We start from the raw sequence: 27,938 nt of genomic DNA, 5'->3' as shown, positions 1-27,938 counted from the left end.
TTTTAAACAAGGGCCCTGTATATCTGTATTCACAGAGCTGTAGGCTTTGACAAATGTCTTTTCATCAGCTCACAGTTTGCACATCCCTGCCCACTCGCAACCCTCATCCTGATCCAGTTTCAGATTTATTAAATTAAACCCTCAAAGAGGTGGCACACGCAAGCCGTTTGATCTTATATTGTCTTTATGAGTCCTCCAGAGTGGAAAACTTTCTTTGGTCATGGTATGCATGACATTGCTTGCCGTTCTCACCTTTGTTTTTCTCCTTTCCTTTTTTTTCCTCAGGGCCCACGATGTCCAGCGAAGTGCAGAGACCGGACGACAGCCCCAGCACCAGCGGGGGAAGCTCAGATATTGAACAAAGGGAATCGGTACCACCTGAGCAGGAGCGAGAGCAAGCACAGCCCAAAAAGAAGGAGACCAAGATCTCGAGTAAAACCGCTGCTAAACTTTCAACTAGTGCCAAGAGGTAAAAAAAAAAAAAAAGAAGAAGAAAACAAAAAACAAAAAAGCCTGATTCTGGCTCTGGAGAGCAGCATTTACACAGGGGTTGTTTGTTAAACTAAAGGCCTCTCCCCTTGTGTCCCGGGGGTGTGAAGTTATATAAAAAGACTATAGTCCCACAGGCATTGTCATTTCAAACATCCACGCTATTCATTGTGACACTAAACCCACAGAAAGGAGGTAACTCACACACAGCTCGGCGCTGGAGTGTCATTGCTGTCATTTGAGAGAGATATTCCCATCCCAGGCTGTTTGTTTGAATGGATTTGCCTCACGCTCCGCAGCGTTCTTCCCTCTCCTACACCGCCAACACCACCACCAACACTTACCTCCACCAGCCTTAGCACTTATTCCCAAAAAAAGACAGGCGATGACAGAATTATGCAACCAGTTGAGTGAAGGGTTGGCTGAGGCCGTCGAGTCTTTTTTTAACAGCGACTGATGTTATGAACATCTCCCTCTTTTTTTTTTGTATGTCTGTGCTTCACTTTAAAAGCAGCAGTCTCTTTGAGTCAACAAGGGCTGTAACATGGAGAGGCTTCGCTGTTGTCTGAAGTACTGTGTTTATGTGAACGTGAGTCTAGTAGCAGCGCTTGCACTCAGTCGCCCTTCACAGTCTGAATCATCATTTTGCATGGTTATCTGCTGCAAATTATCAAAGCTGGCGTATTTTACCCTCATGCTTGATGTTGCTTTTAATTTTGTTTGCGCAACTCAGACACATGACAACAGTGAAACGGATAATACAAAGTTAAAACTTACTCTACTTCATTTATATTACATTTAAACTAAAATCATAAGAAAACAAACTCAAGCCGTGACACCCGTTTGCAACCTGCACTGTTAAAAATTGTATTGTGCCTCACCTCCTCACACTGGCTACATGTGTTTGTTCTTTCTGCTTTTATCTGCCCTTCCAAACATAGGTACTAACCATCAATTCCTTCTCTTTCAGGATTCAGAAAGAGCTTGCAGAAATAACACTAGACCCACCTCCAAACTGCAGGTAAGAAGGTGTTATCTTTTCAAACCATTTCTCTGATAACTCATAAGCCTGTATGTTCAGATGCTGAGTAGTAATGGATGTAGACAGCAGACATGTGCTCCTTTCAAGGTTTTTTGTCTCTTGAAAAAAGGAAAGGGCACGCTGTGATGCGCTCGTTTTGTCTCTGCTCCCATAATGCTGTTGTTTGTGGTGGGTGGGGGTTTTTTGTTTGTTTGTTTAAGATGGTAATCTCAGGTGAATTAGAGCAAACGTAGTCCGTTCTGTCGTGGCTGTTGCTGCATAATGCATGCTGCAGCCGTTTGTTGAAAACGTAGCCATTTAGATTACAGTGTCATTGTTGTGTTGAAATGGTGGAAAATGAGCGGCAGTGTGACTTTAAAACCTGTTTCGGTTCTTGTGTGGTTCCCCCCCCTCCTCGCTCTGCTGGGGATTTACCACAGACAATGGTTATTGTGTGCTACTGCCGCGGCTCTCAGCCCTTTGAGGAAGAGATATGGTCGCGAGCGAGTGGCAGACCACATGTGCATCAGTCTCTCTTGACATGACAAAAGGCATGCCTCTGGGATGTGGTGCAGAAGCCAGCTTTTATTAACTTAAATAATACAAAGTGACACTGTCATTGATTATGACTCTGTTTATTACGATACAATAATTACTCTCTGAATCAGCACTCTGGTGCAATTTAAGAAAGAAAATGGAAGCCAGTCTTTGTGAGATTGAGGACACTTGTGGGAGATGCTGATTTTTTTTTCTGACCATTCGGAATTGGCCATATTCGTTCATAGACACCTGCTTAAAATGATTAAGGAAAACGGCTTTGTATGACTCATCTGGCGATTTCAAATTACTACACCCCAGACAGCCTTGTTTATTGCATGAATTAATCACCCCTGCTGGGTCTCATCAGAGCCCCACCATCATTAACGATAAACATTGAGCTAACCTTTTCATTCCAGCTCACAGCCCAGTTTTGTTATTGTACTGGGGCTAAAAGAGATGTTGTTTTCCTCGAGGACTCTAATCTATTTCAGACCCCCTCCTCCCACCTCCCCAAAAAAACTAGGTTGGCTCACATGAAGGATTTAGCTGGAGGACACGAGTAAGTCATTTGAAAGTAAAATAATCGCTAGCGGAAATTTCACAGTCATCGTCTTAGTGGGGAACTAGTTGCCTGGGAAACAATTAAGCTTCTTCAAGATAATCCTTTTCTGTGTGTGTGTGTGTTCCCTTTTTATACTCTTAACATGATATCAAAATCTAATAATGTGGTTTTCTCTGATGCACCCAAATAGATTAGCTGTCTGCTAACAATGACATGGAAGGGGTGGGGTGGGGGGGTCATATGCATCCTCCACCAAATTTCTCACGCAAAAACGATCACAGCACCATTTCCATTCTCGCATGAATGAGCGCACGCTGCAGCAGCAGCATAGCTAGTGTCGTCATTTGTATGCCACACGCTCCCTGCTCCCGGCCAGGTTAGCCTGAAAGGTTATTCATTTCATCCCCAGCGACAAATGGAGTCACAGACTGTTGGCCCCCTTCAGGAGGCAGACAGAGAGTTGTGTTAAAAGAGATTCACTTCGGTACGTTCAGCAAACGCAGCGCTGGGAGGCCAGTTGATGTATGTCATCTCATCTGTCTCGCGGCTTGAGGAGCCCCCTCAGACTCCCTCGCCACTTTGTCCCGGTCAGAGCGAATTTGCCATCCTCATCATGTAGTTAAAATCTGCAGTCTCCTTCGTATCACCTACAAGTCTCTTCAGTGTAGCCTTCAGGGCTGCGGAAAGGGTTCCTGCTGCGTCTCTCTGTAAAATGGAGAACCCCGATTTGTGTCTTTCATTGTAGATTTGAGCTAAAATTTACCATGTAATGCCATGAAAGTGTTGGGGATCTAATTTAGTGAAACATCAGTGGCAGGAGGTGACCACATGATGAGTCTAATAAAACACCCACGCCTTTTCTTGTAGTATCCATCTAAGGTTACTGTGTTAACCCTCAGCTGTGGTTAAAAGCACAAACTGTTGTTCCAATAACCCATCTGTGTAAATAAATCACTCACTCGCTGATGCTATCTGGCTCTCTGTGACAGGGAAGAGTCTGTAATATTAAAGCTTATGTAGTTTTAAAAAAATCAATTTTCACGCAGTGTGAAGAAAACAGTTCTACTTTTAGTGCTATGTCACTTCTTGGAAAACACAAGCGAGTATTTAAATTCGTCTCCAAGCTTTATCTCATTCTCAGCTTTGTGACAGCTCGCTTGTCACCTTGGCAGTTGTCATGCATTAAACCAACAGGAACATGTTGAAGCCCAAGAGGATTTGACATGGCAATTATTCTCACTGTCATACACTTCAAGTATATTGTACAGGCAGCCTGTGCTTTTACACCAAGCGATGCAAATGAAGTGACTTTTGAAAGGAATAGTGTTTTCCTGCCTCCAAGTTGCACAAATATTGCAATGATCTGACTAGGAAAAAAACATGATAGGCTTATGAGTATTACTGAATTCTTCAGCCCCTGTCATCATCTAAAAGTGTTGTGCTTCTCCATTTACAGTGAATACTGTGTGTGACTCTGAGGGTGTGTCAGTGTAGATAAGAAATTTGTCTTTCTTTGAGTATTTGTCTAGTACCTAGAAAGGTCATCTGGCTGTTGCTCACCTTGCTAAATTTTTCTGATACATTATCTATGGGGAGGCTTTACACTGCAGCAGCCACTGTGTCTGTCTTCACTGTGCTTGTTTTGCTTTGCTTGTCACATTTGGGAAACTGGAAGCAGAAAATTTTGCTTAAAAAAGACTGAAATGATCCCGTGATTATCAAATTACTTGCTGCGGCTCTTCAACTGATGTTTATTTCATTGACCTGCTGTCTATAAGATGTCAGATAATAGTAAAATTATGCCTGTTTTGATTTCTTAAAGCACAAGGTGATGTCCTCAAACTGCTGCTTTTGTTTGATCAGTCGTTTATATTTCCTCTCTCATTATATTTCCTTGCCACTGAATCGCAGGAATTGTTTCAGCTGCATTTGTTATTGCGGTGGTGTGGCTGTGACTGTTGTGAGTTGTTACTATTCTTCCTTCCTTGTAATGTTGATCCACAGACGCCAACGTTTCAAGCAGAAATCCAAACACAGGCACCTTGGCGTTGTTAAAATAAGCCACTGGTGATGTACCTTGCAGTTCTGGAAAACTGTGCTGTTTGACACCTCTCTCCTCTTCTCACAGATGGTCAAACAAACATTACATCTACAATGGAGTGAGAGCAGAACAATGTTCAGCTGTCTAAAACATAATAATAAATGTCAGGTTTTGGTGTCAATCCATTTAAATCCAAAGAGAAGGGCATGGTTTTTTCAAAAGGCTGTGTTCACAGCAGAATTATCTTTTGCAGAAGAGACAGAGATACCAATTTCTTCTCCTGAGGCAGCTCAGATAGATCAAATGCAATGCAGCCGCAAACCCACGGTGCATTTTGAGTAACAAGTTCACCCCCTTCTTCTGTCAGGTTGTCACAAGTCATTCTGCAAAATGTAAGAAACCACTAACTGAAGTGGAAGCAGATATGGCTGAGGCAGAGGTGATACAGAAAGCAAGTAATTTACAAAACTTGATCACAGAATAGTTTCCTGTAGTGTTTGAGCATTACAAACTGAAAGCTCTTTACAGTGAATATTTCAGCCAGCAGCTACTGATCTTTGCTGGCTAAAATGACAGCTGTTACTAGCAGATTTTATCTCTGTTAGCTCCGTGGTTGAAATACATACTGTCTGCGGCTAGCTTTTTGTTTCCAGCTGACTCTATTTAAAACAATAGCCCTGTGAAAGTGCCTTTAAATATCCACCTGACTGATAACTGACAGCTTCATACATCAGCCAAAGAGTCACCATCCACACCAGTTAACAATCCAAGCTGAAGACATGGAAATAAAGCCCTAGCATTATAAGTATGATGACGATTAATATAGGTATTTGCATTTATATTCAGCATCCAAAGCCACTTACAAATGAGGGATAACACTCCAGCTTCACTACAGTAGGAGACCTTGGAGTAAGCACTAAGTATTAAATCTGTGTAAAGAAGTTAAGATATCTTACATACTAGGAAAAATGTAAGCCGTCTAACAGACTGTTGGTCAGACGAAACAAGACATTTGTAGATGCCACCATGTGCTTAAAGACATGATTTTTTTTTATTAATGTCTGAAATAGTCCTCGGTTGCAGTCCTAGTTAAAGCTTTGTCACTTGGTTGGAGGATCGGCCGACTATCAAATGTCAGTCCTCTTTTTAGCATAGCTGTATTACATGGCTGGCCTTTGGAACAAATAGCCTTCTTTGGTCCCCTGAATTTTCCCAGTGTGATGTAATGCCCCCATGATGCCCAAAACAGAGCTGTCACTCCCTGATGATATCATGCGAGCTGTAGGGAAACACTCTTTTCACGACACACACACACACACACACACACACACAGCTGGTCAGTCCATCACATGCTCACTTGGCTTAAAGCCTTGACATGAATATGTATCTCCATCATCATCATCCAGTCTCACTAAGAATCGAAGCTCTCTTCATTGTAGGTTCTGACCTCTAATTCTCTCCTCGCTGATGGGATCATCTTCATGTCTGTGATGGCTGCATATTAGTTTTGTGCCATGCCCCTGGGGGATTACACCCGGCATAATTTTTCACAGTGTTACCATTAAGCACAGCAGGGGAGGGTTATCAATATTCATGAGGGGGCGTGGGGCCAGGGCTGGAGGAAAGGAGGGATGAGCTGCAGGAATACCTCCCGGGCATTTGAATCGATCACTGTATTGAGGCGTAGCAACTTCAATGTATTATCTTGGGCAGCGTCTTTGGGATGTGATGTCAGTTTGAAGCGAGTATAAACAATGACAGCTACATTTGACCTTGGATGAATCAGCCCTAATCGATTTTCTTGTTCCATAATAATCACTGCCTTTATAAATATTGATGAATTATAGGCAGCCATCTGTGTCTGACGCTGGCGTGCTCCTGACCTTTCAGAGAAAGTCCTGTCTGTCGACTGCAGAATCTGAGAACCTTCATGAAGGCACCACTTCAGAATTAGAATCGCTTTGTTCACAGAGACAGCAGAATAAAGAAAACAGGGTCTTCTTGGCAGTGGTGGCGCTAACATTTACATAGGCACAAGGCAGAGGTCAGAGACTAATGAGGGGGCGTGGGCAAAATTGACCTTTTTAAGTTGATGAAATGAAGAATGGGGGGAGCAGATACTAATTGTAAAGAAGTTCTTACAGAATGTAACATTTTTTTTCTGTTAGTCATCATATATACATGGAAGCAAAGAAAGGCTACATTCATTAAAAAATGTAAAGCAAATGAATGCTTAATTACCAAAAATAATTCCGAAAACCTAACTACAATTTAAATATAATTGAATCAAGAGTATTAAAATATTTATTTTTATAATAGGGGCTGCAGCTAATCAGTATTGATTAATCTGTCACTTATTTTTCTCAGTTAATGGAATAATTATTTAGTGTTATTTAGTCACATGTCTTGTTTTTGTTTGTTTAGCAGAGTAAAACAGATGTTTTTCACAATGGAGAAGCTGAAACCAGAGAACATTTTTACTTTTAAAAAAATGACTGTGTTGGTTATTTTTGTTAATTCTCTTATAGCCTTACTTTGAACATTGAAGGAGTGAAAGGAGGTGGACTGGTTGGAGACAGTTGTTTATTTGTCAGCGTGAACTGTAAATGTACGCTCTAGGTAAATAAAAATGCTCTCAATTGGACCACAAGACAGGAAGCAATATGCTGTCTTACCTAAAGATAAATAAAGATGTCTTAAGCCTTGTACTAGAGCAGAAGGAGCATACAGATGGACTATGCCAGACTGGATTCTGCTGATTTGTTATGGCCGGCGTTCTCCTTGTGCACCTATGAAACATCTGCTGAAAATAATTTTCTTACCGAGCAAACCAATCTGCCTCTCATCGTGTTTCTCCTCTCAACCAAGTTTTGAGTGGAAAATAAATAAATTTGCCCCTATAGAACGGCAGCAGCATATGCTCTCCCTCTCTGACACAGGCCTGAGTTTAATTTATCCTTAATGTTTTCCACTGCGGCACTTGTTTGACAGGGAACACGGCCTGCCTTGATTCATGTGTGTCATTGAATTCTCAATGTCCTCATTTGTGAGGTAGTTTTCTGGCAAACATTTGTCCACAGTGTTATTAATGGGTTTGCGGGGAAGCCGAGCATGAAGCACAGCGTGTGGACATTTTGTGGTGGAGCGTTGCCTTTGCAGTGCCTGTTTTCACAGAGAAGCAGCTCAGGTCATAGAGAATGACTGACTGACAATGTGAGGCCGACAGGAGCGCAAACAGAAGAATCTGTTGGCAAGCGAACAAATACAGTAACTCACTCAAGTAAACAATCGCTCTGAGATCCCATTACCCTTGTGACTGGGATCTCAAAATCTAATGGATTTCCCTCTGAAGTCACAAATTATACTGTTGCTCCTGCCAAGACGATTTAAAGTGTCTTAATGACATATTTGCGGTCTGGGGGATGAAATGTTAACACTCCTAACATTCTGTTAAGTGATGAAATGAATAATAACCAGTAAATAACATCCCAGATGAATGCCCTTTTCTCTGTGCTGATTTAACCCAAGGCTTAAAAATCTTGTTACATTTCTCTACCTGCAAAACCTCAGGGCTAATACCATGTCATGGGAATAGACCAACAGAGTATCAGGCTCCACAGCAGATCTGGCAGCTCAGCTTGTTCTGATCACTGACCTTTTGGTAATAAGTCCAATCCCACGGCCATCACAGGGCCAAATGGCTGCCCAGAGTGCTTTTGTGGAGGGAGCAGGGAAGGCTGGGGAGACTGTCTCTAATTATGGCTGAATACACTTTTGGTGCAGGGCTGCAAAATTAAAAGTATTAACATCGTACTCTTGACTAATTTAGTTCATAAATTGCAAGAGGCTGCAGTTTTGTCTTGGAGGCAAATCTGTTTTTTAGGCAGTTTCCTTTCCTGAAGGCAGTTGTTCCTGTGAGTCCCTGGCCTGCAAAACCGATTTACATGTCAGCACAAATTCTAACTTGTTTTATTCAAGCAAAGCAAATGTGTATAATTACCCCTCGACAGACATGCACACACACATATTCTTACTTTTATGTTGCAGAAATAATTAGAAAAAGCTACTGCAAACTACCACATGAACTCTGATTAATATCTAGGACATTATATTCTTCAAATGCTTATTTTCTGCTGAAATTGTGCAACTTTGGATTGAGGGCCATGAGGTCTCTGTTTATGGAACTAAAGTTTTTTTTTTTCACTATTAGTTGTTGTGTCATCCTTCACCCTGGGTACACAGCAATGCTTTGTTAGCTAAGTGATATTTTTATGACTCATGATGTTGCGCTGTTTCCTTTATGCAGTGCCTGTGTATTATGGTAATGATATATGCTCTGCATTATTCATTTTTAGCCAGAGGCAAACATTTGCACTGCATCAGACTCTGGCTGCATGCAGCGGCTCAGATACGGAGGAGAAGAAAAATGCTTACCGCACCAAAATCTCTGCTGTACCTCAGAAGAGTCTTTGCTGAATTAGAAAGGAAGGCTGAGGATAATAAACAGATCCTCTGCTTTATTTACAGCTTTGTTAACATGACTTAAAACCCCAGCGAGGACAAACTTCCTGAGTGAAAAGCCAGTTCTTCAAACCTCTCTTTCAAAGTATACTTCCTCAGTTCAATAGTGACTGCTGTTTACATTGATTGAGCCCAGCATGTGAGGTTGCCTTCCTGTGAGACTAAAATTGTATTATTCCTTTTGACTTGGAAAGCATGCAACCACCTACTCAACCATTTCCCTTGCTGCTGGATAAACCGTCCGGTCAGTAATTGCAGTATTCATTGTACAGATGAACAATAAAAGGCTTGATTAAAAAAAAAACAAACCATGTCATTTGAGACAATAAAGACAAGAGAACAGAGGAAGGAGGTGTCACCTCGCCTGTTGTGCTGCTCAGTAATTGGTCTTGGAGCTCTTTCACGGTCGGGGGGGAAGAAGATTGCTTCATTAACGTTCCTCTTCTGATAACCACAGCAGCCACACTGATAGAAAAGAAGATCTTAACTGAATGACGGTGCCATTAGGAAAAAAAGCACCTGTGGGGAATGAACTGGAACGGCGAAAAATGCAGATAATGGCCTTATTTGTGCTTTGCGGTATTCACAAGCTCCAAAACATACTGATTCACATTCAATTATTGGTTTACTTTCCTGTTTTATTTATCAGCCCCTTGGTGCAGTTTTTGGCTGAGACGGCTTTTTACCTGCTACTGTAAACAGCTCGCTGTGTGACAGGCTGCATTAGGAACACACTGCTTCTGTGTTTGGTGGGACTGTTGAAGTGTTTCCACCACGAACAGTGTGATTGTGGTTATTTTATGTTTGCACATTTTGTTTTCCTGTCTTTTATGTTGTTAGGATAACTGGTATTTTCAAACCTGGGTCTTACTTTCCCATGTTTTGGGGTGTAAATGAGTCGGTACAGCATTAGACATGAACAGGATACCTGGCAACCACAAACAGCTACTGCAATGTAATCCAATGGGCAGTTGTGTCTGACAACATCATGGATGAGATTCCTATAGAGATAGACCTTTTTATTAAAGAATACATTTACCAGGAGAACATCAGTACACATCGCTGCCAGACTCCATGTGACTTTCAGTGGTGAAAGGAGTATTCAGATCCTTCAGTGACAGTACCACACAATAACACAAACAAACTGACCAAGGCAGTAGTATTCCAGCAGTTCCTGTTTTCTACTGTCTAAGTCTGGTAGCAATATAAAGTGATTTTCCTGGTTAAGCAAAAATGATCTTACTCTTTAATTAAAAGCTCTGTCTCTGTAGGAAACCTGCCCATAATGTTGTCAAACACTTATAATAACAATCTGAGCCTGTCAGTGGCAAAAACAAGCAATTACCCATTGGATAACATTGCACCAGCTGCTGTTCCTGCTCTATACTGCACCGATTCCAAAGATTTATGCCCCTATCATTTTTTTACACTGAAAAACATGGGAAAATAAAGCCAAGGTTCAAATAGTTATCAGAGTGCCAGAGTTATCCTTTAAAGTGATATTCTACCCGTTTGATATTTTAAATGTAACCTAATCTTTTGAGTATTAAAGACTCAGTCCCTTTAGACTTGAAAGGTGGCTGTGAAAGAAGTGTGTTGTTTCTCCTTTCATGGAGCACACCAGCTGTGGTCAGCTTGGATTCATGCTGTTTACAATGGATTCCTGACCAGTTTTTATGGCGGTATTAACAAAAGAAATCCATAAAAACTTTTCATACCACTGCTGCAGCCACCGTCCACAGCAGGAACATACTTGGAATATGCCATGCTCAGAACCAAAAATTACTAGATACACTGCTCACAAATAGGTACATCCATTATAGCAATCTTCAGAGATATTTGTCAGTGGCACTAAATTCATCCTAACAGTCTTGTTTGTGAAATCAGTATCAGTACCAGCTGCAAGAGGTGAAGAAAACATTTCTTTGGAAGGGAGTTAATGTTTCTTGACAGTTTTCTGAGAAAAAAGGTGGAAGAACGACATTTTACATCATTTTCACTTTGTGGTTTCCTTATAAGGCCTGAAATTTCACAGATTACCCAACACCAGGAGAACTTCTCACGTGGCTCTGTTGCGTGGTTAGTTTTCTATGACTGAACTACACATAATGATTTAAAAACGAACATCCTCCTCATTTTCCTTACAGTGAAACCTACCCTGAATTGGCTGTTGCCAGTCTGCTTTTAGAGCTTTGGATAGCCTGGCACGAACATGGCAAGCAACAGCGAGGCATGACTGGTCTTTGAAGCCTTACCAGTGTACTCTTAGTTTGGAGCTGTTTCTTTGACAGCGCTTTGCTACCACACACAGTCATTTTTAAGCACACAACACTGTTTGTTCCTGCTGTTTCCCTGCAACTGTGGTTTTGACTCCCGCGTTCTTTAATAGTGGTTGCTTACAGTGTTTTCTTTGATGTAGGAATTTAAGTTTATTCTCGTCTGTCATTTCAATTTGCTCTGGGGTTGCCCAAAGTAAATGGATAGCTGAGATTGTTTAACAGATTTCACATAAAGAAAATATTTATATATATATATATATATATATATATATATATATATATATATATATATATGTGTGTGTGTGTGTGTGTGTGTGTGTGTATGTTTTTTTCCCCTTTAAGTATAATTAGAGTAGACAAATTTGCCTGTGAGAGGCACATCTGATGACTGCATCTCTTTCATCAACTTAACCTGGACCCTGATGTCTGTGGGAATTGGCTCCAGGTGACAATAACTGTGAGATAGGTTAGCGATTTTGTAGAGATTAGCCTAGCTGTCATGCTGCAAGATAAAGGTTATCTTTTGGCATTGGCACCAATCTGCAGATTGCCCCATCTACGAAATAAGGCAATGTGGATGATTAAATGGGCAAAGGACACCCTGGTCTCACATACTGCACTGTATCGTGGGAAGGAAAGGTCATTCAATATATATGGAAATCATTACTGCTGTCTGTGATTATGAGGCACAGCTGGGATAGTTTTCAGGAACTGAGAATGAAAGGTAAAAATGACGAAGTAGGCCTGTGGTACAGTGTCCTCTTTATATTCCACGAAGAAACTGTTTTCTTAATCCTCCTACTCTGAAAACTCAGAGGAGTCTCTGGGTTTTAAGGCGTCCAATCTTTTCTCAGCCCTATGTGCAGTGATGAGGTTTTTGTCGAGGTGAAGCACTGAACAAGGTCAGTGTGAGATGCAATTACTCTCGCTCCCTCACAGGTCCCACAAACACGACTTTATGACTGAATCATGCTGACAATACAAGCTGATGTTGATCCTGCGTTTAGCAAACTGTTATTTCTATTGATAAAAAAACTTCAGAATAAGGAACAAACCTCAGAGAAAGACAGCAGTGCAAATCTGTGGTTAAACACTATTTTGGTGCTCTGTTGCAGAGGAAGCAGCCCAGCTGTCAAAGTGGGTTCCTACATGAGCGTAATGTCGGAGGACAGGGCAGTGGCAAGATTATCACGGACACCCGCACACTAATGTATCCCAGACCCCTGAAACAAATGACCCAAATACTCAGTGAATCAAGGCATTTGGCTGACAGTGCACTGCAGATGTAGTGTTACTTACACAGAGGTTATTATTATTGCAGCCTACAACAAAGCCCATAAGCAGCACTGTTACACCAGTTAACGTCATGTGTTTGTGCAAGAGAGATCTGTCTGCTCAAACAGAAGATTATTTTTCTGAAGGGAGGAAGAAAAAGACAGGAGTGACATGTAATATTTATCTGGCTGTCGCTCTCGGTTTTAGGGCTGGGTGTTGGATTATTGTAGGTTTGCTCTTCTTAACGCCTTCTCTGACTACACATTGATTCAGTAATACTGGTTTATACTAGCAGTTTGCAGCCATGTGTTACCAGACAGAACCTTGACTTGAAGAAATGAGCCTGTTGGTTTTAAGTTGCATTTGCAGAATTGTAAATTTATTATTACCCAATAATGACTATGAATTGAATTTGTCAGCTGCAGAGCATAATATTCAGCAAAGCTATTAACCAGGGTCAAGGAATCATAAGCCATTAGCTCCTGACATTAACTGCACATTAATTAAAGCCTGGTGAATTGGATCTCATGCAAACATTCACTGATAGGAGGAATCCTGCAGATGACTTGGAACGGCTCAGCCCGAGCTCCTTGCGACGGCCACACCGTTCACCTCTCCCAAAAATTAATGGCCGAGTGAGAGACTGTCAGATCCTGAATGAGCTGGCCGTCAACCAGCTGCAACAAAGCACCACAGGAACGCCCAAGCCGGTGGGGGGAGGAGGTCTCCAAGCAACAGCCAGTGGTGGCATGCACATTCAGCTATTGACTTAGCCTTTATCCGCAACCCTTGTGCGGTTGTCAGATCCCCTACAGAAATCTCTCTGCTGAGTGAGGACCTCTGCCATGCCTGCTCATCTCTATCTTTCCCTCATGTCTAAGTTATTATCGCTGCTACAGACTCATCAGCCTCAAAGGAAGTGAGCATCTGCTCCTGTTGGAGATGTTTGGAAATGGAATAGCCGACTCTCCCTTTCACCATAGTGCCAGGGAAGCTTTTGAATAGTGTACAGATAATGGAAGTGTTACCATGAGGTGTGTGTGTAGCACATAAAATGTTCAAAACGTAAGCACAAGTTTCACAGAGGGAAATTGCCTTGAGCAAGGAAAATAAGCTGTCTATATAGTTCTGTCAGCAGCAGGAAATAATAATGGAATAGGAGAATGGTCAGGTTCAGTCATCAGCCACATTTGAAAAGACCTACAGTATCAATCGAACAATCAATCAGTCCAGCTCACACTGCCTAATTACAAGACGAAAAGGACTCGTAATCAAAAGCCACACAGACTCTCAAGTAAAGGAGGGTTATGCTCAAAATGAATGAGTTTGTATGGCGTGTCATCTGACCACATCTGAAGGCAAAAGTGTTTATGGCTCTTCTGAACAGCCTCATTCAAAGACAGAGTGAAAAGCCTGCTTTCACAGAGAGAGATAATTATTTAAATATGGGGATAATATATGGTGCATACTTATGGGACTGTCTTCCTCGAAGACATGCTCCACTTATTTTTAGGTATGAAAAGTAACAAGTCAGATGTAGTTGACACCTTAAGGCTGCCCTGTCTTAGCGAGGATTCGGATCCAAGAACAGCCGTGAATTAAAACAATGCAAAGGGCAGTGTTGGTTGGGGCCGTATGCTTAAAACGTGAGAGAGACATGACAATTATCTGTGATGTCCAGGTTGAGTAGAGGATCCATGAATTTGGAGACTTATTAGGCACCAAAATAATGCACAGCAGTTTACAATACAATACAAGACAGGATTTTTACAGCTCTGGAAAGTTGGCACAGCCACAGCAATTTGATTCAAACTTGATTGAGGTATCAGTAATTATAAAACTCTATATGAAAAGTAGTCACATCTAAGGCTTCTATGCTTTGGTCTTTGATTGACTGCATTCATCTGCAGAAGGACAATAAATACTGAAGCCACATTTGGACAAATTTAGCAGAACCCCTGTGTCTGTTTGTCAGCTGGGAATTTCAAGGACAAGCAATTCGAGTAGGTCATTTAGTGGACAGGCCTTTGGCAGCCTGACATCTTGTGTCAAAACACATCCACTTTCCGTAAATGTACGGTGGATCTATTGAAACCCTCTGCTCTAAAATTTAACTTCTGCTAAATAACACAACAGACGAATGTGGGAACAGCAGCAGTTCATAATGTGGTTTGCCCTCACTTTATATTGTTATGACAGGCTTTCCAAGCACAGGCTGCTGGCTATCAGATGTCAACATCTGTCTCTGTGTGCTTATAAATCCCTTTATTTTGAGGTCATTTCCTTTAGTTGGTTCACATGTTGTTTGGAAGTGAAAGAAAACCTGTAATTTTAGGGTTATTTGGTGCCTTTAGATCATGTACAGGTAGCCTGCCAAAACAAACAAAACCAATGTCCTTAATACCCCGTAATATAAATAAACTTATACGTTTTATGTAAACATGCTCTTTAACACCTTGTCTGCCATCTGTGTCTTTTATACAAGCACTCTCCATGTGTGTGTTGGAAGTTATCAATTACTGTAGTACTGATAGTAAACAGAGATGAATGGCCGGTATGTGGCCCCTTCCTATGCACTAACAATGTCCAGCATTATCCCTCTGTGTGCTTTTCACTCTTACAAAAATAAATATGCACGATTGTCTTTGTGCCTGAAACAACAGAAGTCCAGATTGGCATGTATGAAGTAATTCCCCAGAGAAGAAGTGATCATAATTAGCTAATTAAAGAAGGCTTAAGAGAGGGACAGTGTGAAAGAGTGGCAAAGTAGATTAGTGTAAATTTGCATGTGTTGACACTGAAGAAGGAAGGAAATGTCTTATGTCTGATTTCTATTTATGGGAGAATGATCTGTTGTCAAGGGCATGCTTGGAACCAGATGCAGCTTTTTAACAAGTTTGCTGTCTGAGGCCATCACACAGTCGCTTTCAGGGACTCTCTGTCTCAGACTGTTGGTTCATCTCTTAAGTAAAAGTGAACAGTGATATCACAGCCTTGAGTGAAAGCAAAACCCTGTGTGACTGCCGTTCACATACACACATTTGTAAGCACATCTGCCAGCAGCTAAGGGTTGGCGTTAAACACAATCCCTGGTAATTACACGAAATCAGGGGGATTGTTCATTGTCCTGAGCTTTGTGATCTGGACATTGTCCCGGTCTCTTCCTGGCTCTGTGCCAACTCAGGGTCTTACCACAAACAACAGTGGGGGGAGGGGACCCTTAATAGGGAAATGGCATTAATTACTGGGCCTATACAACAGATGTGACCTTCAGCCTCCTCTCAGCATAAATACTCATCTCATGAAAAAACTGGCTTGAATATGAAATTCATTTTTGCACTGTTGGCTGATAAATATCTTTTCTTATTATGTAAAAGCCTCTCTTATTATTCACATGCTTACACTGGTTCACTGGTGTTTGTCAGTATGTCAGAAATGCTTCAGCAACTCTGCTCCCAGTAGCAGGTAATCTAATCTTCTAATCAAAAAAAATTTAAGTGATAATCTAAATCTCTTTTAAAATAGCCTTGGTCTAAAAACCCTCAAACCTCCACAGCTTCCACATTCCCCAAATCTCCTGTCATTAACTTGTCAGAAGCTAGCATTTACCGCCTCAGCTGCTCTTTTCCCCCAAAATCTGTGTCAGCCCGATGGCAGTTTGAACACCAGGCTGTCGATTCCAGTGTGCTGTGCTGATTAACATATTAAGACGTCTTTTGTTTCAATTTTCTAGCGCCGGTCCCAAAGGAGACAACATCTACGAGTGGAGGTCGACCATCCTGGGACCCCCGGGCTCCGTGTACGAGGGAGGCGTCTTCTTCCTGGACATCGCCTTCACGCCAGACTACCCCTTCAAACCCCCCAAGGTCAGCAGCCAGTAGATGGTTACTGTGAAAGAATTTGAATACTCGCTGATCAAGTATTGACTTTCTAACACAGCCTGGAAAATGGTGGAGAATGTATCTGGGTCATTTAATGATCTGGAAAAGATTGAATTAAAATTGCCCTGTAGTGATAAACACACACATGTGTAGCCACACATTTTCTTTAATTATAGACACACAGTCACTTCATGTTTTATATGTTTTTTGCAGGATAATTTGCAGTTAGATATGACCTTGTGGACTGTCCTTACCAGTAGACACAGAGTGACATGTAGTGTTCATTTGGCGTCATGTTTCAGATCATCTGATGAATCTGGAGTCTCTTTTACCTCTTGAGAAAAACACTCACTATGTTCACCAGCTAGTTGCTAATGTATCTGTCTGCTGTTTGGCGCTGTGCAGGTAGAGTACAGGAAGTAGCTGCCAGCTGCAGCCAAAAATGATGCTGGTGAGAGTGAACCAAAAGACCAGGAAACCAAAACAAGTGTGTGAAAGATGCTAAAACTCTTTGTAAAACTGAGGAGAACAGAGCTGGGTGGTAATTTCTTATGGATTTGTTACAAGGAGAGACCCATTTTACATTTTACAGTGGTGATCTGATCCATTGTTACTATGAAAATACAAGGGGGTGGTTGAAACTACACAAAGACACACATCTGGTGTCTGGTATCCTGGTTTTAGTCATATTCAGGAGGTGGCGTTCACTGGAACATGAGAGACCCAGCGATTCATATTCCTGTATACATGATATTATCCAGGTGTTTGATCATCTGTATGCAGTTGTGTCTTAATTTCTCACCATCTTGAGGTGCTCCTGCTAGCATATCCAGATTTCCCAGAAAACAGGATATGGCATTATTTAACTTTAAACCAAGATACAGAAGCTGGGTCTTTTCTTATTTTTTTTCTTTGTGGGTTCACACACCAGTAAGTTTTGGTCCAGGTGTGATCTCTCTCCCGTCACACACAGAAACCTTGATCTGAGTTAGAAAAGAGCACTCAAACACAAAAACAAAACTTAACCAAAAAAAAAAACAGAACAGAACTTTACTCTTTCATTCAGTCTTTGGTCATGGTTGTTCTGAATCAGCACTGCAGCTTTTTTCCATGGGTTCTTTACACCTTGATTTGCACATTTCTACATTTCTTTTTAACTTTTGTTCGTACTTTTGTTCCATGAAGATCTGTTGTGATTTGAGCTTGAAATCTGGGTCATGCTGAATCCGGACCTGTTCAGTGCTCGGCTGGTAGAGGACTCCTTTTCTTGTTTTATGTGGTGTGTTGTCTGCAGAGTACTTTAGTGATGTTGAGTGGATGTCATTATTGAACACGCAGACTGTCAGGGCCAATCTCCCTTTAGTTTGTGCTGCACCCGATTACCCTTTCACTTGGCCTTCATTTTCTCTCCCCTCTCTCTCTCTCTCTGTTATGCACACCCCTCCCCATGCTCGCTCGCCCTCTTCTCTCCCTCTTTCTCGTTCTTTGTGCTGTGTAACCACCAGCTCTGTGTTTGACAGCAGACTCAAACAAATCCACAGGCTCCGGCCCAGCTTTCTGTAGCCAGAGGGGCTTGAGTGTTTCCGCCCCCTTCAATACCTCCTACCCCTCCAACACACTGTGATCTGCAGCCAGACCCCCACCCCCCACCCCCCGCACATACACACACCAAACTCGTCGGCCTGTAGCTGCCATACACTCCCTTGCTATAGAAACGCTCCAGTGAAGCTCAGTTGCTGAATGCACTCAGACCTCAGGCTTGGGAATTTTGGATCCAGATCCTGACTTGCTTTTAAAATCTCAAAAAAAGGAGGAACAAGAGCCTCTCTCTCTCAGTGACAAGTTCGCCAGGTGGATGTGTTTCTGCTTCTGAACCGGGGCCAGGAGAGGAGCCCTGCGTCTCATGAGGGGCAGTGGGGGCTGGTTATTTATAACGCCCTGCCCTGAGTAATTTTTTTTTTTGGGAATGCCAAGGCTCATTAGAGGTTTCCTCCAGAGGGTCAGGGTCAGGAGGGCCAGATGTTGGTGATTGGAGCAGCGGGGCAGACAGAGGTGTCAAGTGTCAGGACCAAACAGATGTCAAGCTCAAATCCAAACCGAGGCGGACTACATAAACAGCCCAGTGGTGGGATGTTGATTGCTTGTTGAGTGTATTTTAGGAGAGAACAAATCCAGGTAACATTAGAGTGCTCAGGTCACATTTTGAGGCTGTGTGATTAGACGAGGCTGTTTACTCTCACCAGTAGAGGCATTAATTTACACTCGGGTGCTGGAGTCTGATATTCAGTGACAACAGAAGTGTTTGTTTTGTAGTAGTGCTTTGGTTTTATATCATGCTGCCCTCTGTTGGTTAGTGATTCAGTAAAAGCAAACGAATTGTCACAGGAGGTGTTTTCTCTTTAAAATAATAAAACCCAAATAATATCATTCACTGGCTTCAATAAAACGCTAACCTTTTTAGAGCTACTGTATATTTGTAGCTACAGTGTCGAACTGTCCCTCAGCGGAGCAATCAAGCACACTTATTGCACTGGAACTGATGCTGATACATCAGTGTTAATGTGAATGAAGGAGAAATGGGAGGTGAAAGGCTCACAGCAGCTTTTAACTGTCCTCCATGTCTCACCTATTATAACTCCCAGTTATGAAAAGCTTCTCAGCCTGGAAGACTGTACAGCATATTGTCTGTGAGGGCTTTAAAACTCATCTCCTCATCTCCCTTTAACTCATCAACTGCTAACATGTTGTTACAGTATCTGTGGTTGTAACAGATGATTCAAAGCAGTGGTCCTGACCATTGAACTCATTACTGTTGGCCGCTTAAAATGTGTGGAATCAATTAAAGCCTTTTCATCACTGTGTTTATTATAAGCTGCTCTGAAAGGCCATCAGCAAATGGAGAAAAATGTAACTTCACCAAGCCACTTTTTAAAAGATCATATCACCAGACAAATGGGAGGCCATTGTGGTTAAAATGGTGGTAGCTTCTCTGACAAAGTGGAAAAAACATTTGGTTAAAACACCAGCTGAAGCCAAAACTCTGCTGCTGCCCTTTAAAATACACAGAAACACACCTGAACCATTAATCAAGAAAATAGCTACACAGTCAGGGAATAAATTAGAGTTGAAACAATAAGTTAAACAGCTGAAATTAATCAGCAGCCGCCTTGATTATCAAGTAATTGATTAAATCTTTTTTTGCTAAATGCCATTTGGATATCTCATCCTGAGATCCATTTTCCCCAATTTCTGACATTTTATAGACCAAACAATTCATCTATGAATTCAGAAAAGAGATTATTATTTCTTTTTATTATTATTTAATGATTTTTCCCCCTCATGGATTAATCCCATGATTATTTTCTGAATTAATCAGTTTGATTGTTTGGTGTGCAAAATGATTAGAAAATAATCTGCTACACCCTAAAATACTGTAGCTTCTTTTGTCCTGACCAACTGTCCAAAACTCAGTTATTCTCTTTAAAAGACTAAACATAGTGTATGAGACAATGATCTGTCGTCATATAGTATATTAATCATTGAATTTCTTGTCATTTGATAAATCAGTTGACTGGCTAATTGTTTCAGTTGATCATTGATTATATCTTGTGTCTTTTGATTTGTATAATTTGTAAGAGTTGGCCGGGATTGCACAGCAGGAAGATATTTCTGCTGCTGAAATACATTTTAAAATCAATTGCACTGAACTAACTACAGCTAACACATATTTTCATTATGATTCATGATTATTCTTTGTCCATAGTGAATAGTGATGGTTTATAATTTCCCACAAACCATGGGGACATCTTTGTTTGTCCAAACATATTCAGTTTTCTATCATGGGTGGCATCAAATCCTCATATTTAAGAAGCTAGATTAAGCAGAAATTTGACATTTTTGAAGAAATGACAGATAAAGTAACTCAGTTATCTAAATAGTTGTCAGTTAGTTCTGACTGATTAATCAACTAATCGCTGCAGCTCTAATTTCAGCCTGGATGAACAAAGACAAACAGCACTTTTACATGCAGCAGTAGCTCTGTTTGTTTGTCTGTGTGCTGGAGAATCTACGTTAGAAAATGGGAAGCTTTAACCCTGCCTGAACTCTGAAACAACATTTTCACTTCCTCAAAGTTCAAACTCATGGCACAATCACATTATGTGTAAAGCTGGTCTCTTATTAAAGGTCAATAAAGCAGATATGGTTCATTTAATGTCGGGTGAGGACATCACAGGCTTCATTCTTGACTTAAAAGGTCGTCAGCTTCAGGGTCAAACCAGCCAAAGATCAGTGAACTTTGGACTGCAACAATTTCATGGTCATTTTGAGTAAACTGTGACACCAAAGTTAGTGTTACCTTTGATGGCAAAGGTTTGGGTGACAGAGCTGTTTTGTGTCAGTCTTAAATATTAAGCTGAAGCCAGAATGTGGTGGAGGATTTTGTTACCTACCTAATGCTAAGCTAAGCTAACCTTCTGGCTCTAACTAACATAACAGACAGGCATGAGAGTGATATTGATGTTCTCATCTAACTCTTACAAGACAGTAAAATTTTGAACTATTCCTTTAATGTAATAGCTATACAAGACTAAACTGACAGATTCTTTTATCTACTTGTTTCTTGGTCATTTTAAAACATTTATTGGCTCATACAAAGTCATCATTTATGCAGTGTAATATTCCCTTTGTTAGGTTTCTTTTAGGCTACAGCTCTTTTGCTGAATAAATTATAATGCACATCTTAGCAACAAGTCAAATGAGAGAAAATTTAATCTGCAAGTACTTTAGTAATCAATTAGTGATTTAAGTCATGTTTCAAGTGTAAATGCCTAAAGCTCTTGCTTCTCACTTGTGAGGATTTGCTGCATTTTCTATCTGATGTCATAATACTCTAAACAAACAAACAAAACAAGATGTTTGAATACGTCCTCTTAGACTCTGGGATATTTTCCACGGTTTTCTGACATTTCATAGACCAAACTTAACATATTAATCCAGAAAGCAAAAAAAGCAAAAAGCATTTTGTGTCTGTTCCTAAACTGTGTTATTTGTGTGTCTGCAGGTAACATTTCGTACGAGGATCTATCACTGCAACATCAACAGTCAGGGGGTGATCTGTCTGGACATCCTGAAAGACAACTGGAGCCCTGCCCTCACCATCTCCAAGGTGCTGCTGTCCATCTGCTCCCTGCTCACAGACTGTAACCCAGGTACGGCCACCATCTAAATGCTCAGCTGTTTCACATTTGTTTAATGGTATTTATGATGAGATTTGTATGTAAAGTAGACACTGCTGGAGTGACTGAGAAGTAAGTGGGAGCAGTAGTTCTATGTCACAGATCAAACTCCCTTTTGTTTCTCTGCTTTGAATGTAATGTTTATTTTAACTCAAGGCCAAATCTCAAGTTGACACGCAGTCAGAATTTATGTTTCCAGACTATTAACGATGTATTAAGTAAGCAATGACCAATTCAAACTCTCATTGTTTCCCAAGGCCAACTTAATGCTGACAGATCTCTGGCACAGTCTGTGGTTTGAAGTTATAAATAATAAAACCACAGTTTCACAGCAGAGAGGAGCGAGTGACCCACAATGGGTGCAGAGTGAAAAACCTATATTATCATGTAAGATGGAGTAAAAATAACAATACAGATTTGTCATTTACTTTCTTGGCTTGAGAACAAATCGTTGCGCGCTGCTCCTCGCTCTCTCCATCATGAAGCAGTGTGAGTAGTGGAGGAGTTTGAGTGTAGGCGGAAAACAAGAAAACTCAAGACCTGGCAGGGGAACTGTTGGGTCAATAGTCCAGTTTTAAAAAAATGTAAAATGGCTATTTTGTGATGTCTCGCTTGTCGCAGTTTTAAGTTGAATATGATGTATGTGAGCATAATGGAAGTGGGCCAAGTACAGAAAATTAAGCTGCGACGACGGCGGTTTTATAGTCGTTTTACACGTTTCTTCGACTCTGCTCATTGATATGGCTGAAGTTTGAGACCATGTAATTAAGTCTACTGAAGGTCAGTATAATAAAATGGAAGCTACAGCTGTCCCCCAGGCAAATCTTTTTAAAGTCTGAAACATACAGTCTATCAGCCACAGTGAATCTGGTGGACGGCTTTAATGATGTGAAATGAAACGGTTAGTGTGAATAGAAAATGTGGGGAATCACTTGTCAGTTTTAATTCTGGTGCAGTAAAAAGTGAGTGATGACTGAGAGACTTAAGAAACTGTCAAAAGGGAAAATACACAAAGCTCTAACACTTGTAGAAATACTGAGCTGTATGTAAATCCTGATTGTCCATGTATCGTCATCATAATAATCAGCAATTAAGTAACCTTTCAGCCTAAACGACAAATTCAAGCGTGCGTTTCTTGTTTTGGTGCGATGTCGGACTCGCTCGGGCAGATTCACAGGTCAGAGTTCACCTTTGTTCAACTTTAACCAGGCAGATGTGTGTTTGGGTGATAGAAACGCTGCTGCACTGTGTTTGGAAAAGTTACTATTCAAGCATGTTTTAACACTATTATCACATTTTAGTTTGTGATTGCTCTGATCAATATTTATTTATTTGCGACATCAGAAACAAGACATCAGGTCTTTTTCAGGGCAGAGTGTGGGGGTACATTTCTTGAAATGGGAGTGAGAAAAATCCTTGACAATGTGGCCACACTGTGCAGATCAGATCAGATCCAGAATGTGATCCAGCTGATCTGATCACAGTGTGTTCATTTACACATGCACTGACATGTGTTTTCCTTTTCCACATAGAATATCCAGATACAGATCACATTGTGATTACAGGTGTAAATGGGGCCTTAGTGTAATCACAACACAGAATGTCAGCCATCCAGGACCTGGCATCAACACAATCAGTTACAGCAGAACGCCGCCCCAGCCCCGCCCACTGTGCATGTTTGGCTTGTACACAAACTGATGGGTGTATCTCTCTGCCAATACACATAGCAATAGCCCAGGGCCTGTATTTATCAAACTTCTATGAATGACTCTACAAAGTGCTCGAAAATATTAACACAAGAGTAAAAGCAATAAGACATATTTATCAAGCTGCTTCAGAAAAGAGAAAAAAAAGAGTAAAGCTCTCAGGTGAATTGCTCAGAGGAATAACCTCTACACATCATTTTATTGTGTAAAATCTTTTCATCTCCAGGAATAATTAACATGGGAAATTAGAATAGCGCTCAGTAGAGCACAGTCAATCCTACAAATGTCTGTCAGCTTATAATAGAAAATAAAAGGGGAAAAAGGAAGTAGTCTGATAAATGATTTATTTGTCATATCCGCCCCTTTAACTGGATCTGCACCAAAACTTAATAGGTTCCTCCCGGCTCCATGCCCCATCCATCCACCAAGTTTGGTGTAAATCAGTTCTGTTGTTTTTGTGTCATCCTGCTGCTGACATATAAACAAAAAAACAGACACAGCCTCCTTGGCTGAGGTAATGAACAACAATCTAATATATTAATACATTTATTATGATGAAATAAAAGGAAAATGGCTGAAATGGAAACTAAATTCTGCTGTTGGTAGACGAGGTAAACCAGTACCAGATTTATTCTTGTTTGTTTGCACCTCTGATAAATGCCAAAAAAAACCAACTTGTGTCGAGGACTGTTTTTGGTTATGTGTACAAATTGAATAAATTTGCCAGAATAATGACAAACACTGCTGTGTCTTGGCACCGTCGAATAGATCCAGCAGAAATTTGATCCTTTTTTGAGATATGACACGTCCTGTGTTGCACAAACATTTACATAATCAGGGCCAGAGAGGATAAAAATGTTGGGGACACTGCAAACTTTCTCACCAGTCTGTGTTTACAGTAGATACAAGGTTTGTGATTCTACTTAATATCTTACATCTTTCTCTCTCTTTGTACCTTTCAGCCGACCCTCTGGTGGGAAGCATCGCCACACAGTACCTGACCAACAGAACAGAGCATGATAGAATAGCCAAACAATGGACGAAGAGATACGCTACATAGACTCCCTGCCGTGAACCCCACCCCCCTCCTTTACCTCCCTCACCCTTCACTGTACCTCTCTCTACCTCTTCTCTCACCCTTAGTCTGTCAAAGCACATTCACTAAGTGCAACGGTATACCTGCCCTCCTATCACCCTCCTCCTCCTCCTCTTCCTCCCCCCTTCTCCCCCAAACATTTTATCTACCTTTTCTGTGTAAAAAAGAAAAAACAAAAACAAACAAAAAAAAAAGTCAAACAACAACAACAAAAAAATGTCCTCTGTTCCTTGTTGACTTGAAAGCTTCTTTTTTATACAAAGAATAGATTGGGATTTTTATTTTCCAATATCTGAATGTTGGAAGTATTGTATTGGAGAAAAAACACAGAATATTATAATTATCATACGCATTGTCCTCCAGCTCTACAGTATGTATTCTCATTTTCTTAGTGGCACCTGGAACAAACATGCAGAATATATGCTTTGACTTTGTTTTCCTTGTTTTTGTTTTTTTGTTTGTTTTATTTTGTTTTTTTGTATTTGTCATCAATACGTTATCTGCATGGAACAGGAAGGTTTTGCGTCAATGGATCCTTCATGCTTTTTAACTTCCTCTGATTTTGTTTGTACTGTATGTATTTTTTCAAAGGCTTTTGAGGCAGACCACAAAAGTATAGGTCTGCCTGTGAAAGAGGCAGGACTTGTATATTTACTGGCTACCCGCCACCTCTGCAATTGCAGAGTGGTTTGTTGTGCACTTGTATTACTGAAGCACCCAATAAAACACACTGTGGTTGGCTTGTGAGAAAAAAAAAAAAAACGCTCGGCTCTGCCTGGGATTTGTGTTCGGCTGTGTCCTCGGATATTTACACCTTTTCAGTAATCTTCCTCAGTCCCAGGTATCACCTCGGGACTATTTTTATGTCTCACACACACACAATAATAAAACTTTACAGTCAGAAACATCAGCTCAAATATACAGTACATCTTATCAGACACTGTATCTGCTTCACTTGGGTTTGGCCCATTATGGCTCCTGGCCTGCAGCGCCTTGTAGCTTTATTACCTTTATAAAGGAGGTGCAATATTTTCATCTGTCGGTCAACATGATATCTAAGAAACTCGTGAATGGATCTCCATAAAATTTCATGGATGGACAGAGCTTTGGGCCAAGGACGAGGTGATTGTGTTTTGGCAATGATCCGTGCTCGATCACGACTGTGAGGGCGCGTTTACAAGATGATTGTGAAGGGAGTGAGACTTAACAAACTGAAGGGCTTATTACTGTAAACAGCTTTTTAATGTGGTGCCTGAGTACATTTACACTGGTAATTCTTCAGTGTGAGTCTATAGGGATGACGATGTTGACTTAACCACACAAAAATATCTCAACTATTAGATGGACTGCCACAACATTTTGAACATGTATTCATGGTTTCCAGATATCTAGTGACATATCTCAGCATCAACTGGATGCTTTTGTATGAATCTTGGTGCAGATATTCCAGGCTGTAGACTCTTATTCCCATTAAATATTTATTTAAGAAGCAGCAGCAGATATAAACAAGTAAAGACACGAGACAAAATCCCTCCCTGGGTTACAATACACATATACATATACCTGAACATACTGTATATGCAGACACATACATACATATGTCGACATTTATTTAAAATGAAGCTTTAACTTTTTCTGACGTTTTAGACTAAATTTCAGTGTTTTCTGCCTCCCTCCCTTATCCTAAATAAATAATATCCAACCAGGAACGTAACAAATGTCTTTAGACAACATGCAGTATGAGTGTTTCCTCAGAGAAGCAGGCAATTTTTGCTGCTTTGTTGTAACTGTGATAAATTAAGCAAAGAATCATCATTTAGAAGTAGCACAGCTTGGAAACCAGGAACGTTCTTACCTGAAATATTAGATATAATAGATGTAGTAGATATTAGATTCGACTTCTTGGCAAAACCTTGTGATAATAGGTATGAAATGACTAATCTTAGGTAAAATTAGAGTGAAAATTAAGTCTCTCTCTGCTGGTTGAATAAAGGATATTCAGTATTTCACAGGGGAAAAATAATAAGTGCTTGAATAAGAACCTGGTTTTTAAAAGAGTAGGTGATTTTGGGTAAGAATATTAAAAGTATTCAAAACAGAGGGAAATGAAAAGGTGTAAAAAGCCTTTTGTAGTAGGACTTACTCGTACTGGTTTCACTGAACACAACATGTTTTGGCAGTGCGCCATTTTGGCATTATAAATTAGTCATACGACAAAAGCTTTTAAGCCTTTTCAACTGAGTGACAGCTGATTCAGTCCTTCGGCCTGTTAGGATTCTGGAGTAAATAGCATTACAAAAACCTGCTCTAGAATTTAATGAAGGTAGGGATTGGGCAGTGGTGTGCATAAATAATGAGGTGGCCATTAGCCTGTGAAACAGTGGCCAGCAGGACGCTTGCCAAGCTGGCTGACGTTGCCACACCTGCAATGATGGGAGCTGAATTAACAACACTGGATACATATTTGGCAAAGATTAGATGGAGGGATCAGGTTGATAGGTCAGGTTTGTTTAAATGACTTAGCCTTTGCTGGATCTTAAATCTATATTAAGCTGTTCTGTTATGACTTCTTTAGGTGTGTCGCCTTTGAGCAAGACGACACTGATGCTAGATCTGGTCATTTAATTGTGAATCACTCAGCTTCAGTGAAGTGTTGAAGTGTTTTTATAAATTTAAAGAAACTTTAAGGGAAGAGTGTAACGTAAGAAAAAGATTTAGGATTAGCACATGCTACTGTCAAAATATTGACACAGCAGTGTTGACAATCCTTCAAGATCACTATTAACCTTTTCAATACATGTAACTGGCAGTAGGTAACAGTACATGATGTACTACACGCCCCATTTAACTGCTGCAAAGCAGGGTTTCCACCTTACAAATCTCTTAATATGTATGTATTATCAATAATTACATCAGACGCAGTCCAGAAAAGCAGGTTTTAAAATGCTGGTTGCACTTGATGGAAGCAAAGAGTTCAGAGAATTGATGCCATTTAATACAAAACTACAAACCATCCACTTCACCTCCTCAAAGTGTGTTGACACTTTCATACAGTAAATATTTTCAGCTCGCTGATGCTGTAATAACACCTCGTTACTTATGAGTAATTTTTAGATGTATCCACAGACATGTGGTCAGTATAAGTGGTTTTTCAGTTTCTGTGGCCACTGATGCAGCAACTTAGTCATAACTGAAGCTCAGTTAAATGAACCCACCTGAGTATAGTAAACAACACATCATGTGTTTCTTCGGTGGTGACAGAGGTACTCAGATCCTGTACTGAATTAAAG

General features: G+C 40.7%; 1 protein-coding gene across 1 annotated transcript; it reads left to right on the top strand.

Moving 5' to 3' along the window:
- The first annotated feature begins 293 nt into the window (after positions 1-293).
- On the top strand, positions 294-25,427 carry ube2e2 (ubiquitin-conjugating enzyme E2E 2). The gene is made up of 5 exons (XM_018685595.2): positions 294-469; positions 1,460-1,510; positions 16,462-16,594; positions 21,672-21,819; positions 24,515-25,427. The coding sequence occupies exons 1-5, from the start codon at positions 294-296 to the stop codon at positions 24,610-24,612; spliced, it is 606 nt and encodes a 201-aa protein (XP_018541111.1). The 3' UTR covers positions 24,613-25,427.
- The last annotated feature ends 2,511 nt before the right edge of the window (positions 25,428-27,938 follow it).

This window comes from Lates calcarifer, linkage group LG15 (genome assembly GCF_001640805.2).
Source record: "Lates calcarifer isolate ASB-BC8 linkage group LG15, TLL_Latcal_v3, whole genome shotgun sequence".
NCBI classification, from domain to species: domain Eukaryota; kingdom Metazoa; phylum Chordata; class Actinopteri; family Centropomidae; genus Lates; species Lates calcarifer.
The sequence above is the reverse complement of the archived record's forward strand: the minus strand, read 5'-3'. Positions and strand labels throughout refer to the sequence as shown.

Excerpts from the sequence above, each read along its gene's own strand:
- ube2e2 (XM_018685595.2), top strand. The coding sequence starts at position 294 with ATGTCCAGCGAAGTGCAGAGACCGGACGACAGCCCCAGCACCAGCGGG. Across the intron at positions 470-1,459 it reads CTTTCAACTAGTGCCAAGAG|GATTCAGAAAGAGCTTGCAG; the intron begins GTAAAAAAAAAA and ends CTTCTCTTTCAG. Across the intron at positions 1,511-16,461 it reads GACCCACCTCCAAACTGCAG|CGCCGGTCCCAAAGGAGACA; the intron begins GTAAGAAGGTGT and ends TCAATTTTCTAG.